The sequence below is a fragment of the Phocoena phocoena genome, chromosome 2 (genome assembly GCF_963924675.1).
Source record: "Phocoena phocoena chromosome 2, mPhoPho1.1, whole genome shotgun sequence".
Lineage (NCBI taxonomy): Eukaryota > Metazoa > Chordata > Mammalia > Artiodactyla > Phocoenidae > Phocoena > Phocoena phocoena.
The window spans coordinates 24,440,834-24,466,388 of NC_089220.1; the positions used below are offsets into that span (position 1 = coordinate 24,440,834).

The 25,555-nt window shown below is 47.4% G+C and overlaps 1 protein-coding gene and 1 pseudogene across 4 annotated transcripts in view; one reads left to right on the forward strand and one right to left on the reverse strand.

The window, feature by feature from the left end:
• Positions 1 to 5,566, reverse strand: part of NRXN3 (neurexin 3) — a 1,619,945-nt gene extending 1,614,379 nt beyond the window's left edge. For all 4 annotated transcript variants that reach the window (XM_065871334.1, XM_065871333.1, XM_065871337.1 and 1 more), the window contains exon 1: positions 4,858 to 5,566. In XM_065871334.1, coding sequence (XP_065727406.1) covers positions 4,858 to 5,566 — 709 coding nt within the window. The remainder of the gene's footprint in view (positions 1 to 4,857) is intronic.
• Positions 5,567 to 8,065: 2,499 nt separating this feature from the next.
• Positions 8,066 to 25,555, forward strand: part of LOC136118342 (cyclin-dependent kinase 1-like) — a 172,320-nt pseudogene continuing 154,830 nt past the window's right edge.

Sequence of the window (25,555 nt, forward strand, 5' to 3'; positions counted from 1 at the left end):
GGAAGGATTCTGAAAGGAGCTAGCCTTTACTCCTGATTACTTACTACTGCCTGCCCCCTCCTAGGCCATTCAGGGTTGACTTAAATTAGGAACAAAGCCACGTTCGTATTCCGGCAGGAGGTGCAAGGGGGAGGCGTTGGGAAATGACTGTATTTTTTACGCAAGTGCCCCAAACAGGAGGATCCAGCTGGGGCAATCATCCGTACCTCAACTATAGCATCAATGTCTTTGGCTCTTGGTAAACCCTCCGGGGTAAGCACCTTCTCTTGGAACACCTTTCTGTCCTAGTTCTGGCTTTGAGAAATGGGGGAAGACAGGCAAGATTCTCAGTAAAAAGAAAACGAATTGAAATTCACTTTCAGGAAGGCATACCAAGGCTATGAAGTCGTGTGTTGAGCCATCAGTCAAACCAACCTGAGTAGGATGTCAGCTTCAGACAGCAGGAGGGATGGGGGATGGGAGGCTAGTGGGTACCACACAACCGTGTGCTTGTAATAAGACTGGCCGCTATCACCCACACCCACAACTGTACTTCACTGTAGGATCCCAACACCTGAAAACTTAACAGCTGAAACTCAAAGCAAGCAGCTTTTTGTTCTGGGCACCTGCCCAAGCCAGCAGGAAAAGATAGCAGACAATGAACCAACTTTTTTTTTTTTTGCCAGCTGAAGAGGACCTCATGTCTCTTCACTGAATTAACCTAAAAACATGGACGTACAAATGATACGTGACATAGGTAGACCCGTGTATTAAGATGTGAGAGTTGAGATCAACCTGGGAAAGCTTCCCCATCCTTCCTTGGCTCCACCCCACCTGCAACAGGCTGACTTCATGCTAAGTGAACTCTTTAGAGAATCTGGTACTGAAATGTATACACCTTGGCAGTGAATCAATTCTTCATGGCTGTAAGACTGTTGAGAAATTGCACATTCATAACTAAGGATGTTTTAAAAATAAACAATCAAGCTTAAACTCATTTCAAGGTAATGACAAACTCCCAATGACCCATGAGGGGGCTGCTCTCTGGAGGGCACTAGGGATACCTCTTTATTGCCCAGGGAGCTTCAGGGATGCCCAAAACAGGACAGACTGGACTAAACAGAAAAAGCCAGGTGAATATGATCCACCACAGCTGGACTATATTCCAAACCAGATATGCATAATTTTAAAGTCGTTTAAAAAGATTAAAAGTCAACTCGAACAAATCTGAAGTTGAGAACCCAAACGTTTTATTTATAAACATCACACCTAGAAGTAAAAAGCTGGGACCCCCTTCTCCCTTCATCATGTGCCAGAATGTTCAATGTGACCATTAGTTGGTTTGGGAGTCTTGGAATGAAGTTTTCCCAAGTAGGCTGTGTGGAGTTCAGTCTGCAGCCACAGCTAACAGCCTTTCGCCCCAGGAAACAGAAGATACTGTGTCCATAGCTCTTCCCCCTAAACCCAACTCTCCCACAGCAACTATCTCCGGTGTCTTGTGGGTCTTACCGAGGAAAGATACCCAACGAGGGATCAAAATAGCCCTAAGCAAATAGAAGAGATGGGCCCATCTGTGCGTTCTTCCTGGGGTGCAGCGTGGAGACATTCTGGAGCCACTGAGGCATGGAAAGCCAGACGGGCCGAGCAAACATCAATACTGCCAGCATGCTAGAAGCTAATGGACCGCAGAGAGCGCCTCCAACAGGCCCCGACCACATCCATCTGAAGCTGCAGGAGCCTTGCCAGCCCTTCCTGCTCTTGAACTACTAAAGCGTGAAGCCCTCACACAATCAAAGGGCACGGCCCATCCTGCAAAGTGGGGCGATCAGATGCCTGGTACACAGGACCCGCTGCTGGCACTAAGTCCCCTGGTTTCAGTTCTGTGACATTTGCAATTTAAAATGGGGGAGAGAAGAGGGAATAGATGCATCCTCACTACCCACTTTACACTATCTTTAGGAAAACGGGAAGGCATTTATTTAGGCTATTGATCTTGTTTTATGCAGATCTGCTTGACCCTTAGCAGCTGTGATTTTTTTCCCTTCATATTTTACAGGTGAGTTTTCCCTGCTTACTCTAAAAATTAACTGTGTGTGGAGAGAACGGGTATTTTCTAAAAGCCTGAAATTTATTTTTGTGATTGATTAGACATAATGACAATTACCAGGATCAACAGGCTTCAAGTCACCAACAATAAATTCTGGTATCTGCCCCAGCATCCATCCTCACCTCAAACTTTGCACTGCTCCAAACCAACCAAGTGTTAGTTACTACAGAGTTTATTTACTGTATTACGTATCAAGAGAATAATGAAATATGGCTGCGTGTCTGCCTTCTACAGACAGAGGTGTCAGTCCATAGCCACGAGATGATCTGAACCCTACAGAAAGAACTATTATTAAAATATACATATTGTATTTAGCTATTAAAAAATTGACTGCCTATCATCTGCTCTGAAGAGATTCCTCTGGAGACCTCAAACACACACACACACACACACACACACACACACACACACACACCCCCGAACCAAAGGGAAAAAAAAAGAAAAAGAGAGAGAGAGAAGAAATTGTATACATATACAGCATAGAGACTCTTCCTGCAGAAAAGTGCTGATCCAAACCTGCCCAGAGGAAATGAGTTCTTTTTAAACACAAAAAATGCAATCAGGGATAATCAGCAAGTTAACAACACACTTGCAAACACCCTGGTCCCTAGAAAGGAAGAATGCCGGCTTCCAAGGCAAATTCTGAGAACAGAACAGATCCTTTGGGTGAAGGAGAAAACAAGTGATCATGTCAGCATCTTCAGGCAGAACTTTCTCCAAAGCCAAGAAGCTTTGGAACTGCAGTCAGCTCCAGGAGGGACCTGCTTGTGATAAGTGCTTCAGTAACCACAGTCGCAAAGTGCCTCTACCCCTCTTCCCCAACCCTTCTTCCAGCGGGTTCAGTGGGGAAAAACAGAAGCCAAAAAAGGATAAGATGCATGTCTCGCATCTCCCTCTCCTGCAGCCCACCCACAGGAAGGGAGGTATGATGTCCAGCCCAAAAAAGGAAAGAAGCACTCAAGGTAGCCCATACTTGACCTACAAGGAGGCTCCCAACAAGATCCCCAAAGTGTCCTAGTAACCAGAATGTATCACCTGTGAAATAAACTTTGTTTTGATTTTTAAAAAAAATTTGTAATACCTACTAGTTGCTAAAATTCATATCAACCACAACCTGCTTTAGGGATTGGGAAGTCCTGGGAAAGTTTGAGAAACACCTACAGACACTGTTTTTAATTACAAATCCCAAAGCAGTGGGGCATCACCTGAATGAAGAGATCATGGGAGTCAGCACTAAGACACTCACCTGGCCACACCTACCTGACTTCCCTTGACCTGTTGGTTCCCAACTTTAGCTGCACAATGGAATCACCTGGGGAGCTTTAAAAATACACAAATGCTTGAACCCCGCCCCCTAGAGATTCTGATTGAATTGGTCTGGGGTGTGGCCTGAGAGTCTTTTTTTTTTTTTTTTGCAGTGTGCAGGCCTCTCACTGTTGCGGCCTCTCCCGTTGCGGAGCACAGGCTCTGGACGCGCAGGCTCAGCGGCCATGGCTCACGGGCCCAGCCGCTCCGCAGCATGTGGGATCTTCCCGGATCGGGGCACGAACCTGTGTCCCCTGCATCGGCAGGCGGACTCTCAACAACTGTGCCACCAGGGAAGCCCCTGAGAGTCTTTTAATTCCCCCAGGTGATCCTAACGGGCTACCAAGGCTGAGAGCCACATTCCACCACCTCCATGAAGAGACCAGCATGGGACGGTGACACAAACATCTCTAAACAAACAGAGGGCTTAACTCTAAAAGGATAGGAGGCGATGTAACTTCCTTACGTCTTCCTCATCCCAACCTCCCAACACACACACCCATATGGTCACTTTGTCACTTCAACAGGTATTGAAATCTAGGCCTTCAGTGAGTCCAGGAATCTGGAATCTAAGTATTTGTCAAAGTAAAGTCTAGACCGCTTTTCTCCTAATCCCAAATAGTCAGAATTCGGTGAAAAGGGTGAGGGCAGCCTAAGTCCCTGGGCATAAATCCCTCCTTCCCTCCCCCTGGGAAGTTGTAGTTGAACTTGGGAGGTTCTCCAAGGCCAGGCTGAGTATTGCCACCTCCTCTGGGGGCTCGGCTGGACAGTGCTCCTGTCTGTGCCTTCTCGCACCAGGAGAGGAGAGGACAGGAAAGAGGAAGCACACGTGGAAAATCCTAGTGCTGGAACAAGGAGGCGAGAAGTCCCATCCCCAGATGCCCTGTCCACCTGGTAGACACCTTCCATAAGATTGCAGGAGGAGGGGCACAGCTGAAGGGCTGGATTTACAGCAGGGCCAAGTGTGGACCTGGAGTCCATCTCCCGCATTTTTCTCTGCACAGGCATTCCTTATGTTAGGGATGATAAAGAAGTGATGGGGAGTCTCCCATCTATCCCCAAGGGCCCAATTCTCTAGGGATCAGGAGGGACGGAGATAACCACTTTGCCCATTTCTGTCTGACTTCTCACCTTGGGCTCATCCTGCTAAGCCACACTGCGGTGGAAGGAACTCAGCTGGGACACACATCCTGTAGTCTACTCTATCTAGCTTTTTGAGTACAGCCAAATATTTGCGTAAGGAGCCCATGGTTGAGTAGTCAGGATTCTCTGTTGCTGAGTTCTGATGGATTTCCATTGAGAGCAAGCAAAGGATTTCTACCACCTCCTCAGGGAAAGGGACGCAGTAATCTGACATGCAGCTAAAGATGCACTTCAGTGATAGAGCTGGTTTCCGTCAGGGGTCTTGGTCCTTACCCAACCCAAGTGGGCCTCTAGCGATAGAGGAATAGGGAAGAGGGCCTTACCTTCTGAGCAGAGCTTGCCACCATAGCCGGTGGTAGAACAGTCACAGGTGGGGTGGCCATCCAGGAGAAAGCAGATCCCACCATTTTCACAGGGACGCTCACCACAGGGTCCCTCGGCATCCAACTGGACACCCTGGCTCCCCAGAAGCTGAGGCTCTGAGTTGCCATACTTGAGATCCAGGATTAATCCCTTGAAGCCGGCCATGGCCTGTACTCCATCGAGGGTCAGGGCAGAAGGTCGTATGTCTGCGGGGACTCCGCCGAGGAACAAGTCACTGACCACATCCATGTAGGGCCGCTGGGGCTGCAGCTCCCCAGACTGGCCCTCACCATCAAGCACCAGCACAGTGCGCAGGCGGTCACGGCTCACCATGAGGAAGTGCCAACTGCTGTCGTTCACCTGTTTGTGGGACAGCACGGCGGTCTCGGCACAGTCCATGCTGAAGCGGAGCTGCACGTGGCCATCCACCAGGGAGAGGCAGAGGAAGTCACAAACGCCGCCGTCATCCAGGTAGAGGAGCAGCCCCGTGGAAACATTGGTCTTGAACTGGAAGCTCAGGTCACTGCGCGTGCTGGCATCCCAGCGGAGGTAGCGTGCCCACTGGTTAGGGAGGCCCATGAACTCAAGGCCCAGGCAGAGCCCCAGCAGGGACCCCAGCAGGACGCTCACCTTCAGGGTGAAGAAAACCGAGTGCATGGTGAAGCTCATCGTGGCTGCCGGGATCAAGCCCCGGAGGGGCAGACAGGCAGGGGACGGCCCTCGGGGGAAAATCCCCCTTTGCAGTAGAAGGGAGGGAGGAAGAGGAGATAGGTGGGGGACAGAGAACACACAAGGAGAAGGAGGCACACGCACAAAGATCAAGAGGGGGAGGAAGGAGGAAAGTGAACAAGACAGCCGCAGATGTGCACACGAGCAAGAAACTCAATAAACAGGGGCAAGACAGGGCAGCAGTAGAGGAGGACAGCCAGGCTGAGAAAGTGAGGGTGCAAGCGTCTTTCTCCAAGAAAAGATCTCAGCTATCCATGCGGATCCGGAGGCCTTGATTCAAGGAGGAGAAAGTGCACGGCGGGCGGAAGCCTTCAACAATGCCGTCCTCCCGGTGGACCCCCAAACACCCCAGCCAGGGAGGCCGGGGAGAGGGCTGGGGTCAGGGGGGCCGTGATGGAGGAGGAGCGAGCAGTGAGGTGAGTCAGGTGAAAGGTAGAAACAGGACAAGGAACAGTCCTGAAGGTCTGCCTCCTAGCAGCAGGGGGCTGCGGGGAAGGGAGCAGCTGGAAGCTGAGTGTTCAGGCAGAGCAGGGCCGGGGGCAGAGTGGAAGCAGGCTCAGACTTCATGGTGCAGGCCAGAGGCAGTCCTGCCCATGACCTGCCTCCCAGGACTCCAGAGAAAAGACCTGCAGGATGAAGGGGAGGGTGGGGGAGAAGGAAACAAAGATTAGGGCCACGTGTCAGGAAAAGACTGCATCCCATTGCACGAATATTGATGGAGTGCTGACTGCAAGCCAGCCTATTCTAATGATTCCCACAGTGCTTGGTGCTTCAAACAGAAGGGAGGGCCCGGGGTCTTCCAGAGCCACATCAGGACCCCAAGCTCAGTTCCTAATGATGCACTAAGTTTTTCCGTGGGCAAAAATAGTATAAAACCCCCAAAGCCATATCAGTACACCTTTACAATATTCATATCACAGGGTCACTTAGACAAAATTTATTTTTAACATAAGTGCTAACATTTTATACACTCAAATACACACATACAATTTAAACTCGTTTACCTATTAAAAGACATGAACATGAAAATGACATTTTTTTTTTTTTTAGATTTTTCTTTTTCAGTTTGACAATCCAGTGTTTGGTGTAGGCACCCTAAGACAGACCCTCACCTTTCAATTTTTGAGAGAAATATTTATAGGAATCAGTGAAAATAAATCAGAAGGTGAGTAATGAGCAAAAAACACTCATCTCTTAACTAAATGTTGGGGGAAAGGTCTTATTGAAAAACATACGTGCTTTGAGCCTTAAAAAAAAAGAGGCTGAGTGAATCCTAGTTCTTGTATGTGGAACTTTGAGAAAATGTCTTAATCTATTTGAGTTTCTATTTTCTCATTTATAAAGTAGAGAAAATAAAAGACTTTTTCCAAGGTTGGAGAGAAGATTCAATGAGATCATGTACTGGAAGATTCTAGCATGAGGCTACATACATAGTAGATGAACAATAAACACTACCTTCTTTCCTTCCTTATTTCTAGGTAGGAAGGGACGAGAAGAAGTGTCTGTACGTGTGAGTGTGCACATGTCTGTGAAGTGGGGATAGCATATTAAGACACATTTTTTAAATTAAAAAAACTGCAGAATGGACAACAAATGAACAGTTAAGGAATGTCACAGACCTAGCGCATATTATGCGTGTTTTATACTGATTGGAAATGCACCAGCACCCAGTCAAGGGGGTGATCTGGTCACATAGCGGAGTGGAGACTTCTGTGTTCACATGAAAGCAATGAGTGCAATTTCCAAGAGCTATGCAAGTTGCTGCCTATTAATAGGCATGTTTGATAATTCACCATGGTCTCTGTCAGACCACTGTCCACTATTTTTATAATGACCACATGAGCAAAGCTAGTTATTACCCCTGCTTTGAAGAGGCAAACACTGTTCCTTAAGCAGGAACAAACACCTATTTCCCCTGAATAAGCAAGCCCAACCAAAAAGAGGCTGATTAAATCCATCATGAGGAAAGCCTCTGTTGTATAAAAGGTCTTGTCCATGCAGTGTTTCCCAAAGTGTGGCATGGGCACCTCCAGGGGTGCAAGGGATGCTTTACTAGAACATGGGCACAGCAGTGTGGAGGTGCCAACTCATGCGGAACGTGAGAGCCAACTACTAAAATTTCAGAAATTTTTGAGCTGGTTGATGACACTTTGGTAGCATGAAATCAACTATGCTAGGAATATTTACACCGCAGAAATAGGCAAACATCACAAATCAGAGTCTGAGAAGATGAGATTTAAGGAAAGTCTTCAGAGAGGGTGAGAGAATTAGCCACATAAATATCTGGGAAGAATGTTCCAGAAGTAATAGTCAGTGCAAAGGCCTTAAGCCTGGAGCAGGCTGGTATGTTTGAAGAACAGCAAGGAGGCTGGTGCTATTGGAGTGGAGTGAGTGGAAGACATGAAGCCAGAGGTGAGGTGGGTATCAGGCAGCTAGAGAATGAGTGATGACCTAGTCTCTAAGAACGTGATCGTTGTACGAGGTGAGTTATGCCAACCAAGGCAAAAGGCAACATCCCAGGGGAGAGAGGAGATGCTTGTCCCCAAAGACAGCTTCTCCTGGTCCTAACATCTGCCATGTCTACATATTTTTTTCATCAAATTTTTGAAAAGGGGCCACTTTCAGGGAATGTGCTCAGAGGACAGCAGCTCCCCTGCCCCCTCCCCCTATCATGCATCTGATTTAGAAGAGTGGGGAGCAAGGCAGGCATGAGCACGAAGCCTCTCCAAAGGAGTTTCCCAAGCCAGGAAATATATGAGCTGGGAATGTAAAAATCATGTGGTATGTGATGGAGCCCACGGCGTGTGAGCCCCAGAGCCCCGGGCAAGTGTTTTCTCAGTGACGCCACCCTGGCTGCTGTACCGCCCTCCTCACTCCCTGTCCTGCCCGTTTAGACCAAGGAGTGCAGCTCAAGCAAGGCCCAGGATCAGATGGCTAAAGCCAGTGGGACCCTCAGTGGGAGGCAAGGACATTCAGATGGAGGGCTCAGTGATATGGATGAGCAGGGAGATGGGAATCCCTCTAAGTGGATAGATAGCTCCAGAAGCTTTCAGACTGGTCTAGATGGCAGCTCACCTCTGGGCCCCTGCAAGTCTCTTATGTGTCTGCAGAAATTAAATGACTTGCTCAATTCAATCTAACTACTTATTGAGCTCCGATCTTTTCCAGCCACTCCTGGATCTAAGCAGAGTAAGACATGGTTCTCGCCTCAGGGGCATCACAAAGTAGCGGGGGAAAGTGTACTTTAGAGACATAAAGCAGAGCGATAAAGAGTCCAGGCACTGGAAGCTCCGTGGGACGCAACCTGGGGGCACGGGCTGCTTCACCATGGTGCTGCCACAGGGCCTTGGCATGGAGTGGGAGCTCAGGAAACATGCACAGGGAGAATGAACAGTAAAAACAGAAGCTGAAGAGCATTGCTGAGGATCATCTGACTTCTGTCCCACGCGGTGGCCTCCACACCACCCCGCTTTGTACAATGATGGCAATCCTGGGCCTCCACAGTTCCCTGGATGCCCACCTCAGATGACTCCTCAGGACAAAGCAGCACATGCCTAGTGATCTGAGGTAACCCACGAGTTAAGAACTAAGCTGCCCAGGACCACTTGCTGTGAGGAGGATCATGGGAATTTACCCAGCCTGCTTAGGGGTGACCACTCTATCCCACCTGCTGAGCCTCCTCCATCAGATTGGCAGTCCTCCCCTCCAGCCCGGACCAGCACTGGAGATACTGACGTTCCCCTGCCTGCATCTTGGGGAGTCAAAAAGGCTAACCGAGGAAAACCAAGCTTTCTCTCCCACAGGCGCCAGGTAGAATCTGATTCCAGGACTGGTAACATCAGAATTGGGTTAATCTACACTTGACACCCTATGGTCTGCCCACATTCTCTCCTAAAGCCCTTCCATTTCTTTCTTGGACTGTGGACATTTCCGTGGCCTCTAGAAAATTGCCACAGTGGCCCAGCCAAAAGCTAGAGATGACCTTACATTTAATATCACAGGCCTCGAGCCAGCTGCCCCAGGCATTTACCCTTTGGCCTTCTCTAACCCTCAGGCAGGGCTGTGCGAGGCTCAAGAAATGGGAAAATGGGAGCCAGGGAGTGCTCTCTACCGGATAGGCCAACTGCTACCCTCTCCTGAGCCACAGGAGGACGCAGGGAGCCGCACATGCAGGTGGTTTGCTCCAGTGCCCACGTGGAGGGCCCAGACTGGTGCAGAAGCTCAAAATGCTTGTCTGCTGTGTGAGAATCCAGCAGGACAGGGAAAGTGAGTGACATTATCTAATTGCCAGCTAATTTACATAATTATTAAATGGCATACTCCTTATGGGGGGTTCACATCTTTGCAAACGTCTCACGACCCAGCTGCTTAGGAGGCAGCGGGGCCCTCACACAACTCCGACACATGGGCTATTTGCCATCGGCACAGCTCAGGAGATCTGGCTGCCATGTGCCTTTCCACCTCCCTCCCTACAGCTCCTCTGTTCCCTTGACAGACTCAGAGGAAAGTGGGGCCTGTGTCTAGAACCACGGTCAGTGGGAAGGCACGATGATTACTGTCCTCAGTGCCTCAGACTGGGCTTGCCAGTTCTTCCTCTAGAACAGCGGTTCCTAACCTTTTGGCACCAGGGACTGGTTTCATGGAAGACAATTTTTTCGTGGACTGGGGGCGGGGGTAGGGCATGGTTTGGGGATGATTCAAGCACATACGTTTATCGTGCACTTTATTTCTGTTATTATTACATTGTAATATGTAATGAAACAATTATACAACTCACCGTAATGCAGAATCAGTGGGAGCCCTGAGCTCGTTGTCACTTGCCACCCACTGATGGGGTTTTGATATGAGTCTGCCAGCGACTGATTTATTATGGTCTCTGTGCAGTCAGACCTCTCTGCTAACAACCATCTGTAGTTGCAGCCGCTCCCCAGCGCTAGCGTCACCGCCTCAGCTCCGCCTCAGATCACCAAGCGTTAGATTTTCACAAGGAGCACGCAACCTAGATCCCTCGCATGCGCAGTTCACAGTAGGGCTCCCGCTCCTATGAGAATCTAATGCTGCCCCCATCTGACAGGAGGCGGAGCTCAGGCGGTAATGCGAGCGAAGGGAGCGGCTGTAAATACAGATGAAGCTTCGCTTGCTGGCCCGCTGCTCACCTCCCGCTGTGTGGCCTGGTTCCTAACAGGCCACGGACCGGTACTGGTCGGTGGCCCAGGGTTTGGGGACCCCCTGCTCTGGAACTTCTCATCAGCATCCTTCTTATGTCCCTCATCAGGACCAGAAAGTCCCTATAATGGCTCTCTGTTGGTTCTACTTGCCTCCCTTTCACCATACCCCTTGCCCCCCTTTGAAGGTAAAATGATTTTCACCACCAATCTGAGTCCAGGTCATTTAGGTGGGCTTCATCCCAACCCCAGATCTTGTGACCCAATTTAGCCAATTAGGACATTCCAATCTCCTGCCATAGTGATTCGTTTAAAGATGGGTCTGTCAACCAAACTGAGTCAAACTGGAGTTCACTCTGGAACTTTTTCTGGAATTATTGGGAGAAGGGCCCTCTTTTTTTACCTTATTGTCAAACAACTATAGTGAAATCCAGAACTGATAAGAGATACCATTGTTACTATTCAAGATAATCTTGTCTAATAATGAAGACAACAAAGAAGTAGAGCCGAGAGATGGACAGAGATGGATTTCTAGCGATGTTTTAGCACCTAAATGTAGCCAGACCTGAAGCCCAGTGGATCCTGGGACTTTCATTACATGAACCAAAACTTTCTTTTTTCTCCTTGCTTAAGTAAGTTTTAGTTGGGTTGTGACCAAGAGTCCTGACTGATACTCTCCTAATACTAAACCTTAAAAAAATACTGTCATTGGGCTTCCCTGGTGGCGCAGTGGTTGAGGGTCTGCCTGCCGATGCAGGGGACACGGGTTCGTGCCCCAGTCCGGGAAGATCCCACGTGCTGCGGAGCGGCTGGGCCCATGAGTCATGGCCGCTGAGCCTGCGCGTCCGGAGCCTGCGCTCCACAATGGGAGAGACCAAAACAGTGAGAGGCCCGCGTATCGCAAAAAAAAAAAAAAAAAAATACTGTCATTGACACATCAACAGAAGCTTTCATTTCATATGGCCACTCATACCTGGCAGGACTCCCTGTGACTTGAGAGACATGTCAGATGTCTCACCCCTACCACCAATGCTCTACACCCCTCTTGCCCATGTCCCTGGGCATGCTCTATCCCCAGGTGTTTTGGAGGGGGATGCAGGCTCTTCCTTGCACAACAGCCTCAGAAATCCACTCTGTCAACTAAACTATGCCCCTCTTGACACTACACCACTAGGGCAGCCCCTCACACTCAGTACTCTCTATCTTAACTCAACAGCAAAGGCTCTACTGCAGGCGGAGGGGGTGGGGGTGGGGGTGTGGGAGGGTGAAGGCATGAATTCTCTCTGAAATATGAAAGTAGTTCAGGGTAGTGATGCAGAGCATGGGCTTTGGCGTCAGGCAGGGCTGTATTTAAACCCAGACTGTCATTACTATAGCTATTTAGCCTCGGGCAACTCTCTGAGTCTTTGATTCATCTGAGAGAGAGAGAGAATGATAATACCTATCTCATAGGGTAGTTTTGGACTTTATTAACTTTTAAAATGCACAGAGGTACAACTACTTTTGGAAAACTGCATGGCAATAGCTACTAAAGCTAAATATTTTTGTCCCATGACTCCATAATTCCCCTCCTAGGTATGCACCAGCAGAAACGCTTACCTATGTCCAACCCAAGACATGCACAAAAATCTTCATAACAACATTAGTCATAATAGCCAAAACCTAGAAAATAACCAAATGTCCAGCTGCGGTAGAATGGAATCGAAAATTGTCATCTATTCATGCAAAATGCCATACAGCACTGAGAATGATTGGTCTTCAGCGCAGGCTCAGCGGCCATGGCTCACGGGCCCAGCCGCTCCGTGGCATGTGGGATCTTCCCGGACTGGGGCACGAACCCGTGTCCCCTGCATCGGCAGGTGGACTCTCAACCACTGTGCCACCAGGGAAGCCCTCCTTTTTTTTCTTTAACATCTTTATTGGAGTGTAATTGCTGTACAATGGTGTGTTAGTTTCTGCTTTGTAACAAACTGAATCAGCTATACATATACATATATCTCCATATCTCCTCCCTCTTGCGTCTCCCTCCCACCCTCCCTATCCCACCCCTCTAGGTGGTCACAAAGCACGGAGCTGATCTCCCTGTGCTATGCAGCTGCTTCCCACTAGCTATCTATTTTACATTTGGTGGTGTATATACGTCCATGCCACTCTCTCACTTCATCCCAGCTTACCCTTCCTCCTCCATGTCAGTCTCTAAAGTCCAAACAGAACACAGGCGTTAGAGTAAGTGCCCATTTCAAGGAGGTTAAACCCATGGGCTCTGGAGGCAGATCTTCTGAGTGCAAATCCCAGATGTACCACTTACTACCTGTGTAACCTGGAGCAAGTCACTTATCCTCTCTGAGCCTCAGCTGCCTCATCTGTAAAATGGACTTAAGAGCGAGTTACCACGGAAGGGCACTTAATAAGGGTAAAGCCCTTAGAGAGCAGTGCTCGGCACAGGTAAGTACCGAGTGAATGCTAGCTACCGCTGCTGCCGCTACTTGCCCTTGATGCTTGTATTTCCTCCTAGCAGCATGGCTGATGTTGGTGCCTCAACTGGCCTGCTCGGGGAGAGTAACATGGACAGACGGACATCTTTTAAACTTCATCCCAATGACACAGACAATGGTGAGAGTCACACCTGAGTCTTCGTGTGAGACAACTCGACAGCAGCAGGAACAGTATCTTCAGGGGCCTGAGGCAGCCTTAAATTGGAAGGGAGATCTCACAGGCTCTCTCAAGGACAGAGTTTCTGTCTAGTGAATGGACGTTCTAGAAAGAGTATCTGTGTCTTTATCTTACACACAGACCACCTCCAGATGAAGTGGGCTACCCCGTCACTGGAGAAATCCCAGAAGAGACTGGAAACCCTTTGGCGTTGCATGTCCAGTACTAAATAGGTCTTTGCACGAAGTGCAAAAGAGTCCAGAAGAACAAAAGATGACTCTGGCCCAGTGTGGTCAGGGAAGAATTCTCAGTGCAGGGGGAACTTAATGGAAACTTGAAGGATACGAGGCATAGGCAACTGAGGAAAAGTCTGCTGTGGGGAAAAGACCGCTAGACCGGAGTCAGAACGAGGCTCTGTCTTTCCACTAACTATGGGTCAAGTGACCTCATGGGAAACTCTATGATCTATCCAATTTTTATTTCTTCTCTTGTAAATTAGGGAAAACAATGAATACACCTTCCAGGATGTCGTGAACACCTAAGGAGGTAAAAGACTACACAACGTAAGGTGATAATCAAGGTTTCTTACCATGCCTGACAATCCTTTAAGGTTCATACTAAAAGCAACTCATGGCATTAGTCTCTGCCCCTCCTATCACTTTTACTCCATCCTAAGGGTGTCCTGAGTTTTCTAGTGTGCAAAACGCAACCACGACAAACGCTTCCCCACAGACGACAGAACTCAGGCCTTGCAAGGTGCCGACAGGCTCCCCAGCATCCTAGGTGCAGCTAGGAACTCAAGAGGCTGTGGTCATTCCCTCATTCATCCTCCTCCCTTCCCTGTCCCCTCCTCTCCCAGACAGCGGGCCTCCCAGTCCGGAGTTCCAAGCCATGGGCTGGGAAGCCATCTGGCTGCTGGCAGAGTTAATAATTTATAGTGAAGATAATCACCCTTCAAGATCCTTGCCTCTTGGGACCATTAAAAAGGATTCAATTGAGAGTCAGTGAGTTCTTTACATGAGGGGACAGGGAGAAGGGGAGAGGGGAGGGCTGGATGCGGGGAGGAAACGGGGAAGAGAAAGGGAGGGAAAAATCAACTAGGTGCTCAGCTGATCTTCCACCTAACTGAGGTAGGGGGAGAGGGAAATTATTCAGCTCAGGAAGACAATCTTATCCAGCTTTCGCAGCACCAGCCCAGGAAGAGTGCAATTTACGGTCTTTTCTCCTAGCCAACTCTCTCTACACAAAGAGAAAAAAATCAAACATGCAAGAGATGCAGAGAGAGATGCAGACAAGAGGCAATAAGCCTGCCCAGCAATCATGTCGGGGGCTGCTGGGATGGCTCTCTCTGTTCTCTTTCCAGGGCACAGTAAGGCCCCCACTGTGCTAACTATTCCCATTACTTGACAAATTCTCCATTAAGAAAGCAAGTGGTACCAGAGCTGACAGGGGTAAAGCAGAAAGGACTCACCGGGGCTCTGGACAGACTCGAGGTGTGCAGACCCAGACCAGTGAGTCCCCAGCTTCACTACGGGGCAAATGCAGGGCCTGACACAGCCCATCTGTGGGGTGCACCTTGGAGGTGTGAGGTGCAGACTACGCTTCCTGCAGTGTGATGCGATGGCTGAGGGTAGAGGAGCATGTGCGCGCAGGGACAGGGAATGCCATCTCTAGGAAGGATTACAGCGGGAGTGTGGGCTGAGCCTGGGGGTCTGGGGCAGGCTAAGGACAGCCTCTAAGAAGGAGGTAGAGCTGATCAGTGTGTTCAGGACCAAGGCAATGGCAACTTGGTCCTCCCGTGATTTTGGAAAGCCGCACTGTCTCCCAGCACGCACATCTTATGAAAGGGAAGCGGCACCCACAGCAAGCGCTCCTACCACACTCACTCTGTGCGAGGCATACACCAAGTGTCTTGCACTCTAAGAAGTAGCAACTATTACTATTCTTATCTTATAGATGAGTAAACTGAGACCCCCCAAGAGATCAAATAATTTTCCCAAAATCACACAGCTAATAAGGGGCAAAACCAGGTCTGGCTCCAAAATCCATGCCGCGGCTCTGCCATCTCCTCTTCTCCACACTCAGGCTGCCCAGGGTTCCCTGACTCTGTGTCAGGACATTCCAGTCTTGGCCCAGAGAGCCAAGATCTCAAAGGGGAGTGCTCTGGCTACACTCTGATCAATTTAACTATACCAATGATTCCCTCTCCCCAGACCATGTACCAGCCTCCTAAGAGGTCTCCCTGCTTCCATCCTTGCCCCTTATGGGATATCTTCTACACGGTAGTCAGAGTGACCTTTTAAAATGGAAGTCATTATTTCCTTATTCAAAATCCTCCAATAATTTCTCTACATACTCAGAATGAAATCCAACATCCTCCCTGTGGTCTACAAGACCCTACATGGTCTGGCCCCCAGGCCACCTCTCCAATCTCATCTACTACTTCTCATCTCCTTACTCACTGGGCCTCAGACATGCTGCCTCCTTGGAGTTTGCAGAATTCACCGAGTACAGTTTAACCTCAGAGCCTTTGCATGGGCTGTTCCCACTGCCTGGACTGCCCTTCCCCAAACCTTCTCACGTTCCACTCCCTCTCCTCCAGATCTCCACTCCAGCATCTCCTCTTTCTAAAATAGCTTTGGGGTACCAGTTAGCACTCTCCAGTCTTCTCGCCTTCCGTCTTTGTGGGGAAACTGTGTGCCTCCTTATCTTCCCATCCTATCTGTTGCCTAGGAATTGAAAAGGAGATGCAGGTACTGCCACGAAACAACCAGACCTTAGCGCCGACCCTTCCCAGGAAGTCATTGCCTGAGAGCGGGAGGTGGCCAGAGGAAAGGGATCTAAATCAGAAAAGTGTTTTTGTCACATGAGCATCCCTGTCAGTGGCTGAGGGGGCCTGGGCAGGGCACAATGACCCAGTGACCACATCTGTTGCAACACCCCCACATCCCACTGGTCACTGTCCCCACTGCCAATTCCCACAGACTATGAATTGTTGCCAACCCTCATAGTCTGTCCTGCAGAGAGGCATAAACATGTAAGGGAGAAAGAGAAGAAAGGAAGACAGTGGCAAGGAAAAGACACAGCTAGGGGGCACTCTTGGGACTCTCCCAGATCAGGGCAAGTTATTAGCAGCTTACAAGCTTTGCAGGAATGTGGGTATGGTGCCTGGTACACAGCGAGTCATAGATAAATGTTTGCTGAGATAAATGTTTGCTGACTCAACTAAGGTGAGGAAGCAAATGGAAGTTAGAATAATTCAAGGGAGAGACTTCTGGGTCAGACCACTGGCAGACCAGGTCTAGTATCTCATTCCCGACAATATAATAGGTACTGCTGCCGCCCCGCACCCCCGAAGATGAAGAACGTCAGAGCTTGAGAAGACAGTGAAGATCACCTGATTCAAACCCTTCATTCTAGGCGGGGGAGGGAGGAAGGACCCTGGGGATGGTCAAGCTAGTGTCCAAGATCTCACAACTGGGCAGTGCCGAAGTGACACTAGACCCCAGGGATCTGGACCCTTTGTCCAGGGATCTTTCCATGAGAACAGTGGCTTTCCTTTCTTAGGTCACTGAGACACTTATTTCTTCCAAAAGAAGAAGTAATGCATCAAAACCCAAAATATGACACTGAAAAGCAGAGTTGCTCTGTAGAAGTGGGAGGTGAAAGCTCCCTTTCCCCCACCTTGACTTCCAGAGTGGTTCTCAAGATTGTATCATCAAAACCTCTAGAGTCCTAAAGGGCAGTTTCAAAACCACTGTACCATACCAGCCTCAACACAGAAAGGGCTATCCGTCAGATCTCCTATTTCCCCTCCAAAAGCTACAAAGAGACTGTCATTTACACAAATCTCTCTTGAACAGATTTGCATTTTCATTCGTACTAGCTTGGGACTGACTGAGCCTTACAACCTTTGCATCCCTTACAGGTGCTAGCATCAGTGAATACTCATGAGAGGGACACATTCCTTGAGTTTGCCACCCTCTGCATGAAATGGGTCTGCCTATTATTTGTCCTGAGTTTCTCCCCAGTAAATTTCAAGCAGCGTCCCTGCCCTCTGCCCTGGTATTCCGAGGTTTGGTTAAGAGCTAGACTGTTAAGTCAGACAGGACCAGATTCTCATCCCAGCTCACCACTTAGGAGCTACGTAAACTTTGGCAGATACTTAATTCCTCTGAACCTCAGTGTTCTCATCTGTAAAACAGGAGAGGTAATACAAGTACCTAAAGGTTTGCTGTGAGGATTCAGGGGCAATGGGGGTGTGCACATAAAGCTCCTAGCAGAAACTGGCCCGCAGTAAGCATTCGATAACTGTTAGCTGTTACCATCACCATCATTGCTATTTCTCTGCTTGCCTTATGCACATAATAATTCTAGTGTTAATGACCAAAATTCTTCACCTCTCTCTATCTCTAGGCACTTTACCATCTAACATTACTGCACCCAACCCTTGACACCAAGCTCAGACATGTGACTTGCTTTGGCGGAATGGGATGTTAGCAAAAATGACATGAGCAGAGGCTTGGAAAGTAATTTTACATTTTCTATGGCTCACCCTTGCTCCTCTGCCAGGAGACCATGCCTAAGCTCACCTCCTAGAGGATGAGACGTGTAGAAGAGAAGTGAGTCATCGCAGAGAGCCCCAGTCCTGAGGCAGCTAAGGAAAGAACGCCCAAGTTCTTAGCTCCAAATTTACTGTGAACCCTTAACATGGAACCTCCAAGCCTATGAACCCCATGATATGGTCCAACTTCAACAGCTTCAGTGTCACTACCTTTTCTGAAGGACATCACCACAGAGAAGCAAAAAGGTGGGAGCCTTGTGAGGGCCGAAGCTAGGTGGTACGTAGAGTCAGTGGATCAGCACAGCTTCTGTACGCTGGGAGCAGAGAATGTACAACCGGCAATACACATGGAAACCGCCACGCATAACATGCATGGAGCAAACAAATAGGTACTAAGTCCCTATAGCAATGACCTCATAAGGTTCATTAAAAGTAGTATGCACTAATGTGTGTAGAGTACCTCAGAGTTTACAAAACACTCTCATCTTACCTTCATAGTGACAAGATGTCAAATTTTTCAACTCTCTTTTACGTATGAAGAAAGTGAAGCTCAGAGAGAGAACATGGTTTGTTCAGGTTCACAGAACCAGTAAGTGATGTAACTGAACCTTAAATTCAGGCTCTTGAACAGTAAGTCCTATGCTTCCATCATTATGTCACACTGATTAGCATTAGGTCATTATTTCTGGGATCTGTTAGATAAGGAAGGTGAATACATGAATCCTCCCTTCACATGTCCGCAGTACACTTCACTCATCAATCATAGAAACCTTCTATTAAGCCAGATGGAGCCTCAGACTCCCTCTCAAACCAACGGTCAAAGCATATACTACCCATACATCAATCACACCATAATATTTGAAGTGAAACCTCTGGGCTTACCCTGCAGTAATTAAATACATTGGATGGCACGCAATGGATCCACCTATGCCAGACTTTGTCTTATAACAGATAGTGAGTTATTACATAATGACAAACTCCTCATCTAGGTTACCAATCCAAAATTTGCAATCATTCAAACACAGTTTTCATTATCCTCAAAAGGTAGAAAGTTCCCATGACGTCTTTCTCTACAAAGTTCTAGGTTTAACTTAATAGTAAAAATATCTTGAAGTTTCTATAATAAAAAATCAGTGTCACTTTCAAACTCATGGCTCAAAAAATTAACTAGTCTATCAACATGACTTCAACTTTAGGGCTCATTGAATAATTCTGTAATATTTAAGGTCTTTTGTTTATGATACATTATTATATAATCAGGACTACCTGTAATTTTGCATTTATTTTCCCAAGTTACTTATTAGTACCCATTTATATCTTAACTTTAAAAAATGTGCTATGTTTGAAAGGTAACAAAATTACACCTCTTCTTTAAAATACCCTATAACTCCATCTCTCTAAGCCAGAATGGGTTTTTGTTATTCTAAACTAAGGAAGTCTTTTTATAAACAGAAAGGTGAGTGCCTAAGAGAGGGTGACCAGAGGGACCTAAGAAGTCACAATCTTCACTTCATTCAACACAACTCAGACTTATTCATTCATTCAACAAACCCCCAATAAATACCTGCTACTTACCAGGCACCACACAAGGCCCTGACTCCCAAAGATCCCAGCCACTTAGGGAGTGAGGGGAGATAAACGTGCAAGCAACAGTCATAATGGGAGGTGATGGTACTTTAATAAAAATGTACAACTGTTACATGAGCACAAAAGATGGAGCCAATGACTAGCCAAGAGGGAGAAGAAGACTTTTGAGCGGGACTTCAAAGAATGAGGGGTTTTGCTAGACCAAGCCATGGGGGTGGTATGCCAGCAGAGGGAAAGGCATGAATGAAGGCAGGGAAAAGTTAAAGATCGTGGGATACTCAGGAAGTAATCAGAAGTTCTATTTGGCTGGAATGTAGGCTGGGTGGGAGGTAAGAGTGGGGAAAAATGTAAAGCTCGAGAGCCATGCTGTAGGCAGAGTTCCAAAGGGCTTGGGTGCCAAGCTCAAGAGACCTTGGGGACCCACTAAGAGACTTTAAACAGAGGGAACGATGGGATAAAGTCTGCATTTTAGATGGTGTGGGAACTAGTTTTAAAAGGAATACATGAGGACACAGAGAAACCAATTAAGAGGTCATTGCTCTTATCCAGAAGATAGGGAAAGATCCTGAACTTGATCCCTATACCTAGTTCTTAACCATCCATGGCCATACCCCACATACCTGAACAGCCAGGTTGATCCAATACCCGAGACCACATCCTATCCATGTAGATAATCCAAAAGAGGGAGAAAGTAGCTAATAGTCCCTGTTCTAGACTCAGTGCTTTCCCTTGGAACTGCCTGATATTCAGAATTCCTGACTCTATCTTGACATGTCCAGACCTCTCAACCTCTGGTCACATGCCTACACAACCAAGTGCTTTTGTCCTCAAGCCTCCAGATAGATAGTTATTTGATGCCTCAAATCCTCCCTGGGGTGCAGGCTGCTCAGGGGTGAGCCAGGGCTGCTCTAGGAATAGTGGACCAAAATAGAAGCTTAGCAGGTACGACCCAATTCTGAAACCTGAATACCCACCTCCAACATCATCAGGACAAAGGATGACCACATGTCTGAACCCACTGGGTGCTCTAAAAGGAAGCCAACCCCATCCTGAGCACAGAAAAAGAAGAAAAGAACACCATTAAGTCTGGTGCAAGTGTGCCTATGAAGGTGGGATAGGGATGGCCTTCAGAAGAATTCTACAAGGATTAGTCCACCAGAATTAGCCTAAACCCACATTTCCTAAAGTGTGCTCCTTAGAAAACCAATCCTATGAGATGCTCTAAAAACAAAAAGAAAAAGAAAGAAAAGTCTTCATGGTCAAATATGTTTCAGAAACATTGCTATTGACAGAATGTTTGTCAATTTTCATTGACAAACATTCATATATAGAAGTCTGATATCCAATGTGATGGTATTAGGAGGTAGAGCCTTTAGGAGGTGATTGGACATAAAGGTGGAGCCCTCACAAATGGGATTAGGGCCCTTATAAGGAGAGACACGAGAGAGCTTGCTTCCCCCCTCTCTCTGCTCTCTGTCATGTGAGGATACAAGAAGGCAGCCATCTGCAAATCAGGAAGTGGTTCCTCCCAAGACACCAGATCTGCCTGTACCTTGATCTGAAACTTCCCAGCCTCCAGAACTGTGAGAAATAAATGTTTGCTGTTGAAGCCACCCACTCTACAGTATATTTATTATAGCAGCCTGAGCTGACTTAGACAGACATCAAACTGTTTCCCCCGTTTTAGAGATTTGCAATGAACAGTAGAATATTAAAGGCTCCAAGGAGCCTTGTAGGAAAGAAATGTGAATGAATCTGGTTGAGCTTCCCCTTTTGAAGATGGGCAAACTGAGGCTTGAAACATTTCTTCATAGCTCTTCATTGTTAGTTACTGTTCCCTAAGCTGCAAGTGAAGATAAGCGACCATCTGGCAAGGACCATGCCTTACTCTCTATGAATGCCCAGAGCCTTGTCACCTGCTTGATATTCAAGAGGTCCCTGAATATTTGTTGACTGATGTGGACAAAAGAAAATTTGGAGTCCTTTTGAGTGGAGATCAGTACGCAAGCCTTAAATATTTTACCATTCTCTCATTCATCCACTCAAAAATATTTATTGAGCACCTATTATGTTCTGTGTGTGCTGCTAGCCCTGGGAAAAGAGCTATGAATAAGACAGGCCCAGCCTTTACCCTCAATGAGCTTACAGCCTCATCAGGGAGGGAAGATCAAGAACGCTTGAAAGGTAGTGACAGGCTCTGCAAAGATAAAGTATAGGTTTGAGGTGTCCAGCCCCCTCCATCTTTCTCCTAGAGTCTCTCTTTCCAAGGATGGCTGTTATTTCTATTACTGTATCACTATTAAAATAGTTTCCTTCCCACACTCACCCTCTTGCTTCCTTATTTGTAGTGCAAAAAAAAAAAAAGGAAAAAGAAAAAGAAAAAAAGAAAATTTCCCAACACACTGTCAGAGTAAAAGTAATTGTGAAATCCCAAGTATATATGGAGCTGTGACTGCCTCTCCATGGAAACATCTCCTCCCCAGGAAGCATCTGCCCTTCTCAGTTAGTCAGAAAGAGCCAGCACACAGAGCCCCATTCAAGGCAACGTGGGGGCTGGTCTCTACAACACCTTCCCCAAATAATAAGGCTCCCAGAGAGTTTACCTTGGGTCAGCCCAAGCTCCTCTAGCAGCTGTGTGTGTGTGTGTGTGTGTGTGTGTGTGTGTGTGTGTGTGTGTGTGTTCTGCCCATTTTATTCCTGAGGCTCGGACTTCCCCACTCAGGCAGTTGCTCTCCGACCCTGGGTAGCCAGCTGTGCCTCTTTTGAACTCTTCCCTCTGTGGCCTCTGGAATTCTTGTTGTTCATACTTGACTTCTCACAACACAAAAGACTGTATCTTCTCTAATCGAATGATTTCTTTGCCAAACACTCTTAGTTGGGGCCACTTCTATCTCAGGGTGGGAGCTGAGTAGACAATGTCCTTTCTTCCCACCCTTGTTCCTCCATTGTCGTTCAAGGGTCCTACGCCATCTGCAATCCCATCCTCTCTCTATCCTCATAGCGCTTATCTACTACCTGTGGTCAATTAGATTATTGTTTAAAAATATTCGCTTACCAACCCAACTACCTCCATGGGTAGAGTGTACTTCCCCACCCCTTGACTTTAGCCAAAGAAATGTTAGCAGGCATGACGTGACCAAAGGTTTGAAAACTGCTTGTTCTTTTACACCTCTGCCATCATGATGAGAAGAGCAGCCTGGCCCTGCCAGTCTCAAGAGGTGAATGACCAGAGCCATTTCAGCCAGCCCCCTCAACCATGACCAACCCAGATCAACCAGATCCCATACAACCTGCAGATGCAAAATCAACAGAATTAGCCAGATGAGTCTGGCCCACATCTACTATCTCCAGATGTGGAGCTAAATCAATATGTGCTATATGTTAAATGCCAGCAAGATTTTTATAGTTATTTGTTATGCAGTAAAAACTGACCAATACATCATCCCAAGATTACTCTGTCACGTTTGCTGAGACATTTAACTGGCCAACAGTTCCCTCCTGCACCCTGACTCCTACCGCTGCGTACAGTTCCCATGTGCACAGTGCCCTAGATTCATAGCCCTTGTTCTCTTCTGCTCCATAACTTTCACCTTCATCCTTACCCCCTTCATACCCACCTGGACTTTGACCTCACCGGGAACTACTTCTCCACCAAACACCTATCTCAGAAAAAACTTATTTCTATCTCGCATCCTGTCCTAATCCTCTTCTTTAAACTTACAGAGCCACAGCACCCTGATCTCTTCACTCTCACAGTATAGCGTCCTTTCCCCACTGCCTTCGCTTAACATCTTACCTAGAAGTTCATGGCCAGTCAATCCCTCACCCCTTGGACTCCCAACACATCCACACCAACAGTCCTCCCACTTGAGGAAATCTAAGCACACACTTCCCTTGCCCTTGAGCAACTGATCAGTACCAGAAACCAACAGCCCATCCGTGTCATCGAGCTCAACTACAATTCTGTCCCTATCACCCTCAGTGACTCAGCAAGCCTTAAACTTTCTCCCAATCTGCTCCCTTCTACAGCTCTTCTAAACCCTTTCCACCTTCTTCACTAAGCAGGTGCTACAGGGGCTCCTATGTTACTGAGAAAAATTGAGGCCTTTACTCATGAAGGCCTGTAATCCCCTCCCCTTCAGCTACCACTTTCCTCCTTCCCGTCTCGATGAAATCTGGTCCTGTCAAGACTGCCTCCTCGTCAGTGCTTTCTCCCAGCCATCCAGCCTCCCAGGAGCTTCTTCTGTCAATACTTCCCTCTCTTCTGTACCCTCTCCACTCCTTTCCCACCTACCCACGGCTCAGCAGCATTCCAGTAGTCTGAAAATGAAACAAAAATCTTCCCTCTTCCCCCACCTTTGAGATAATCTCTGTAATTCTTTTCTCCATTAAAACTCATAATCTCCATTCCCCCCATTCTGTCCTAATCCTCTGCATTCTGCCTTCTGTCTCCCACGTGTCCCCGACTCACAAAGCTCTTCCCAAGGTTACCAGTGGCTCTGGGAATACCCAAACCAGAGCTTCTTCTCAACTCCCACCCTCTGAGGACTTCTGGCTGCTTTTGAGCCTGTTGGACCCCCTTTTATGAATCTCCTGGCTCTATCCTCCACTTCCTTCTTTGAAAACCACTCTTTCAAAGCCACTTCACCTTTGAAAGTCACTCTCAGTGCAGCTGCTGCTCTTCTCCCCTCCTCCTTTGGATATCAGTGTCCCAAGGTCTCATAAACTACCCACTTCTGATCCAGGATGTCACACAGGCAACTCAGACATAACTTAACTAAAACCAAATTCATTATTTCCCTCCTTCTCATCCTCCCTTAACAGTTTCTCCTGATTTTTTGTCTTTCTTAATATCATCATCCATTCACTAAGCCCAGCTAGCAACCTGGGCGTTATCCCATTAGCCTCATCTCACAACTCCACATCCCATCAGCCTTCATATGTTCTGATGCCGTCTCTCAAATATCCCTCATTTCCTTCCCTCTCCTCTGTCATCTTTCCACATCCCTCTCTCCTCCTTCCCTTCCTCCCCACCCACCCCACTCACTCAGTTCAAGCACATCTCTCTCATTTGGATTCTTTCATAATCCTAATAACTGACCTTTGTATTTCCAGCTTCTTCCTACTCCCAACTCTCCTTATACACTGCTTCCAAGCCAGAATTAACTTTCTAAAACTCACATTTAAACATAGCACTCCCATGCTTCTAAAGAAATTCCAAAGCCTCCGCTGTTGCCAAAAGGAAAGAGTCCAATCTCCGTAGAATCAGACTCCAGGATCAACTAACATTTTTGAAATCTTACCAGATACCAAGCACTGCTCTCATTTTATTCCTACAGAAACCCACTGATATGTCATTACTTCAATTTTAGGGATCGGGAAAATTGAGATTACAAGGCTAAGTAACTTGCTCAAGGTCACACAGCTAGGAATTAGCTAAGATCAAACACAAGCCTTCTTACTCAAATCGGGGTGCTTTCCATTGAGTCCTTTAGTGATTGGCCTTCGAGATTAATAACTTGGACTTTGGCTGCACGATAGTCTATGTATAGCTGATGGAGCTCCTCAAAAGTGGCCTCCCCCTTCTAAATTTGTCACCCTATTCAATTTCCTCTGGAAACCAAAATCTGAGCGGACCTCACTTTAATCCTGGGTTTTCTGGTCCTACCAACCTGAAACTAGAGCTGTGACACAATTTCATTTTCCCACCAGCTGGTCAAGGACTCCTGTGACCTTTGATTATTGTTATATTCTAGGAAGATTACGTTCTTGGAGAGAATTAACATCCCAGATAATGGGCCTGCTTTCCAACCAGGACTGGGGGAATCTAGTCTTGGGTTTTCAGACTTACAGATATTGTGGAGGAATAAAACCTGATCCTCCCCAAAAAAGAGAGCTAGCCTAATATGGAACATAGAGTTATCAATATTTTATTTCATCATGTAAAGACTTTTTTTTTTT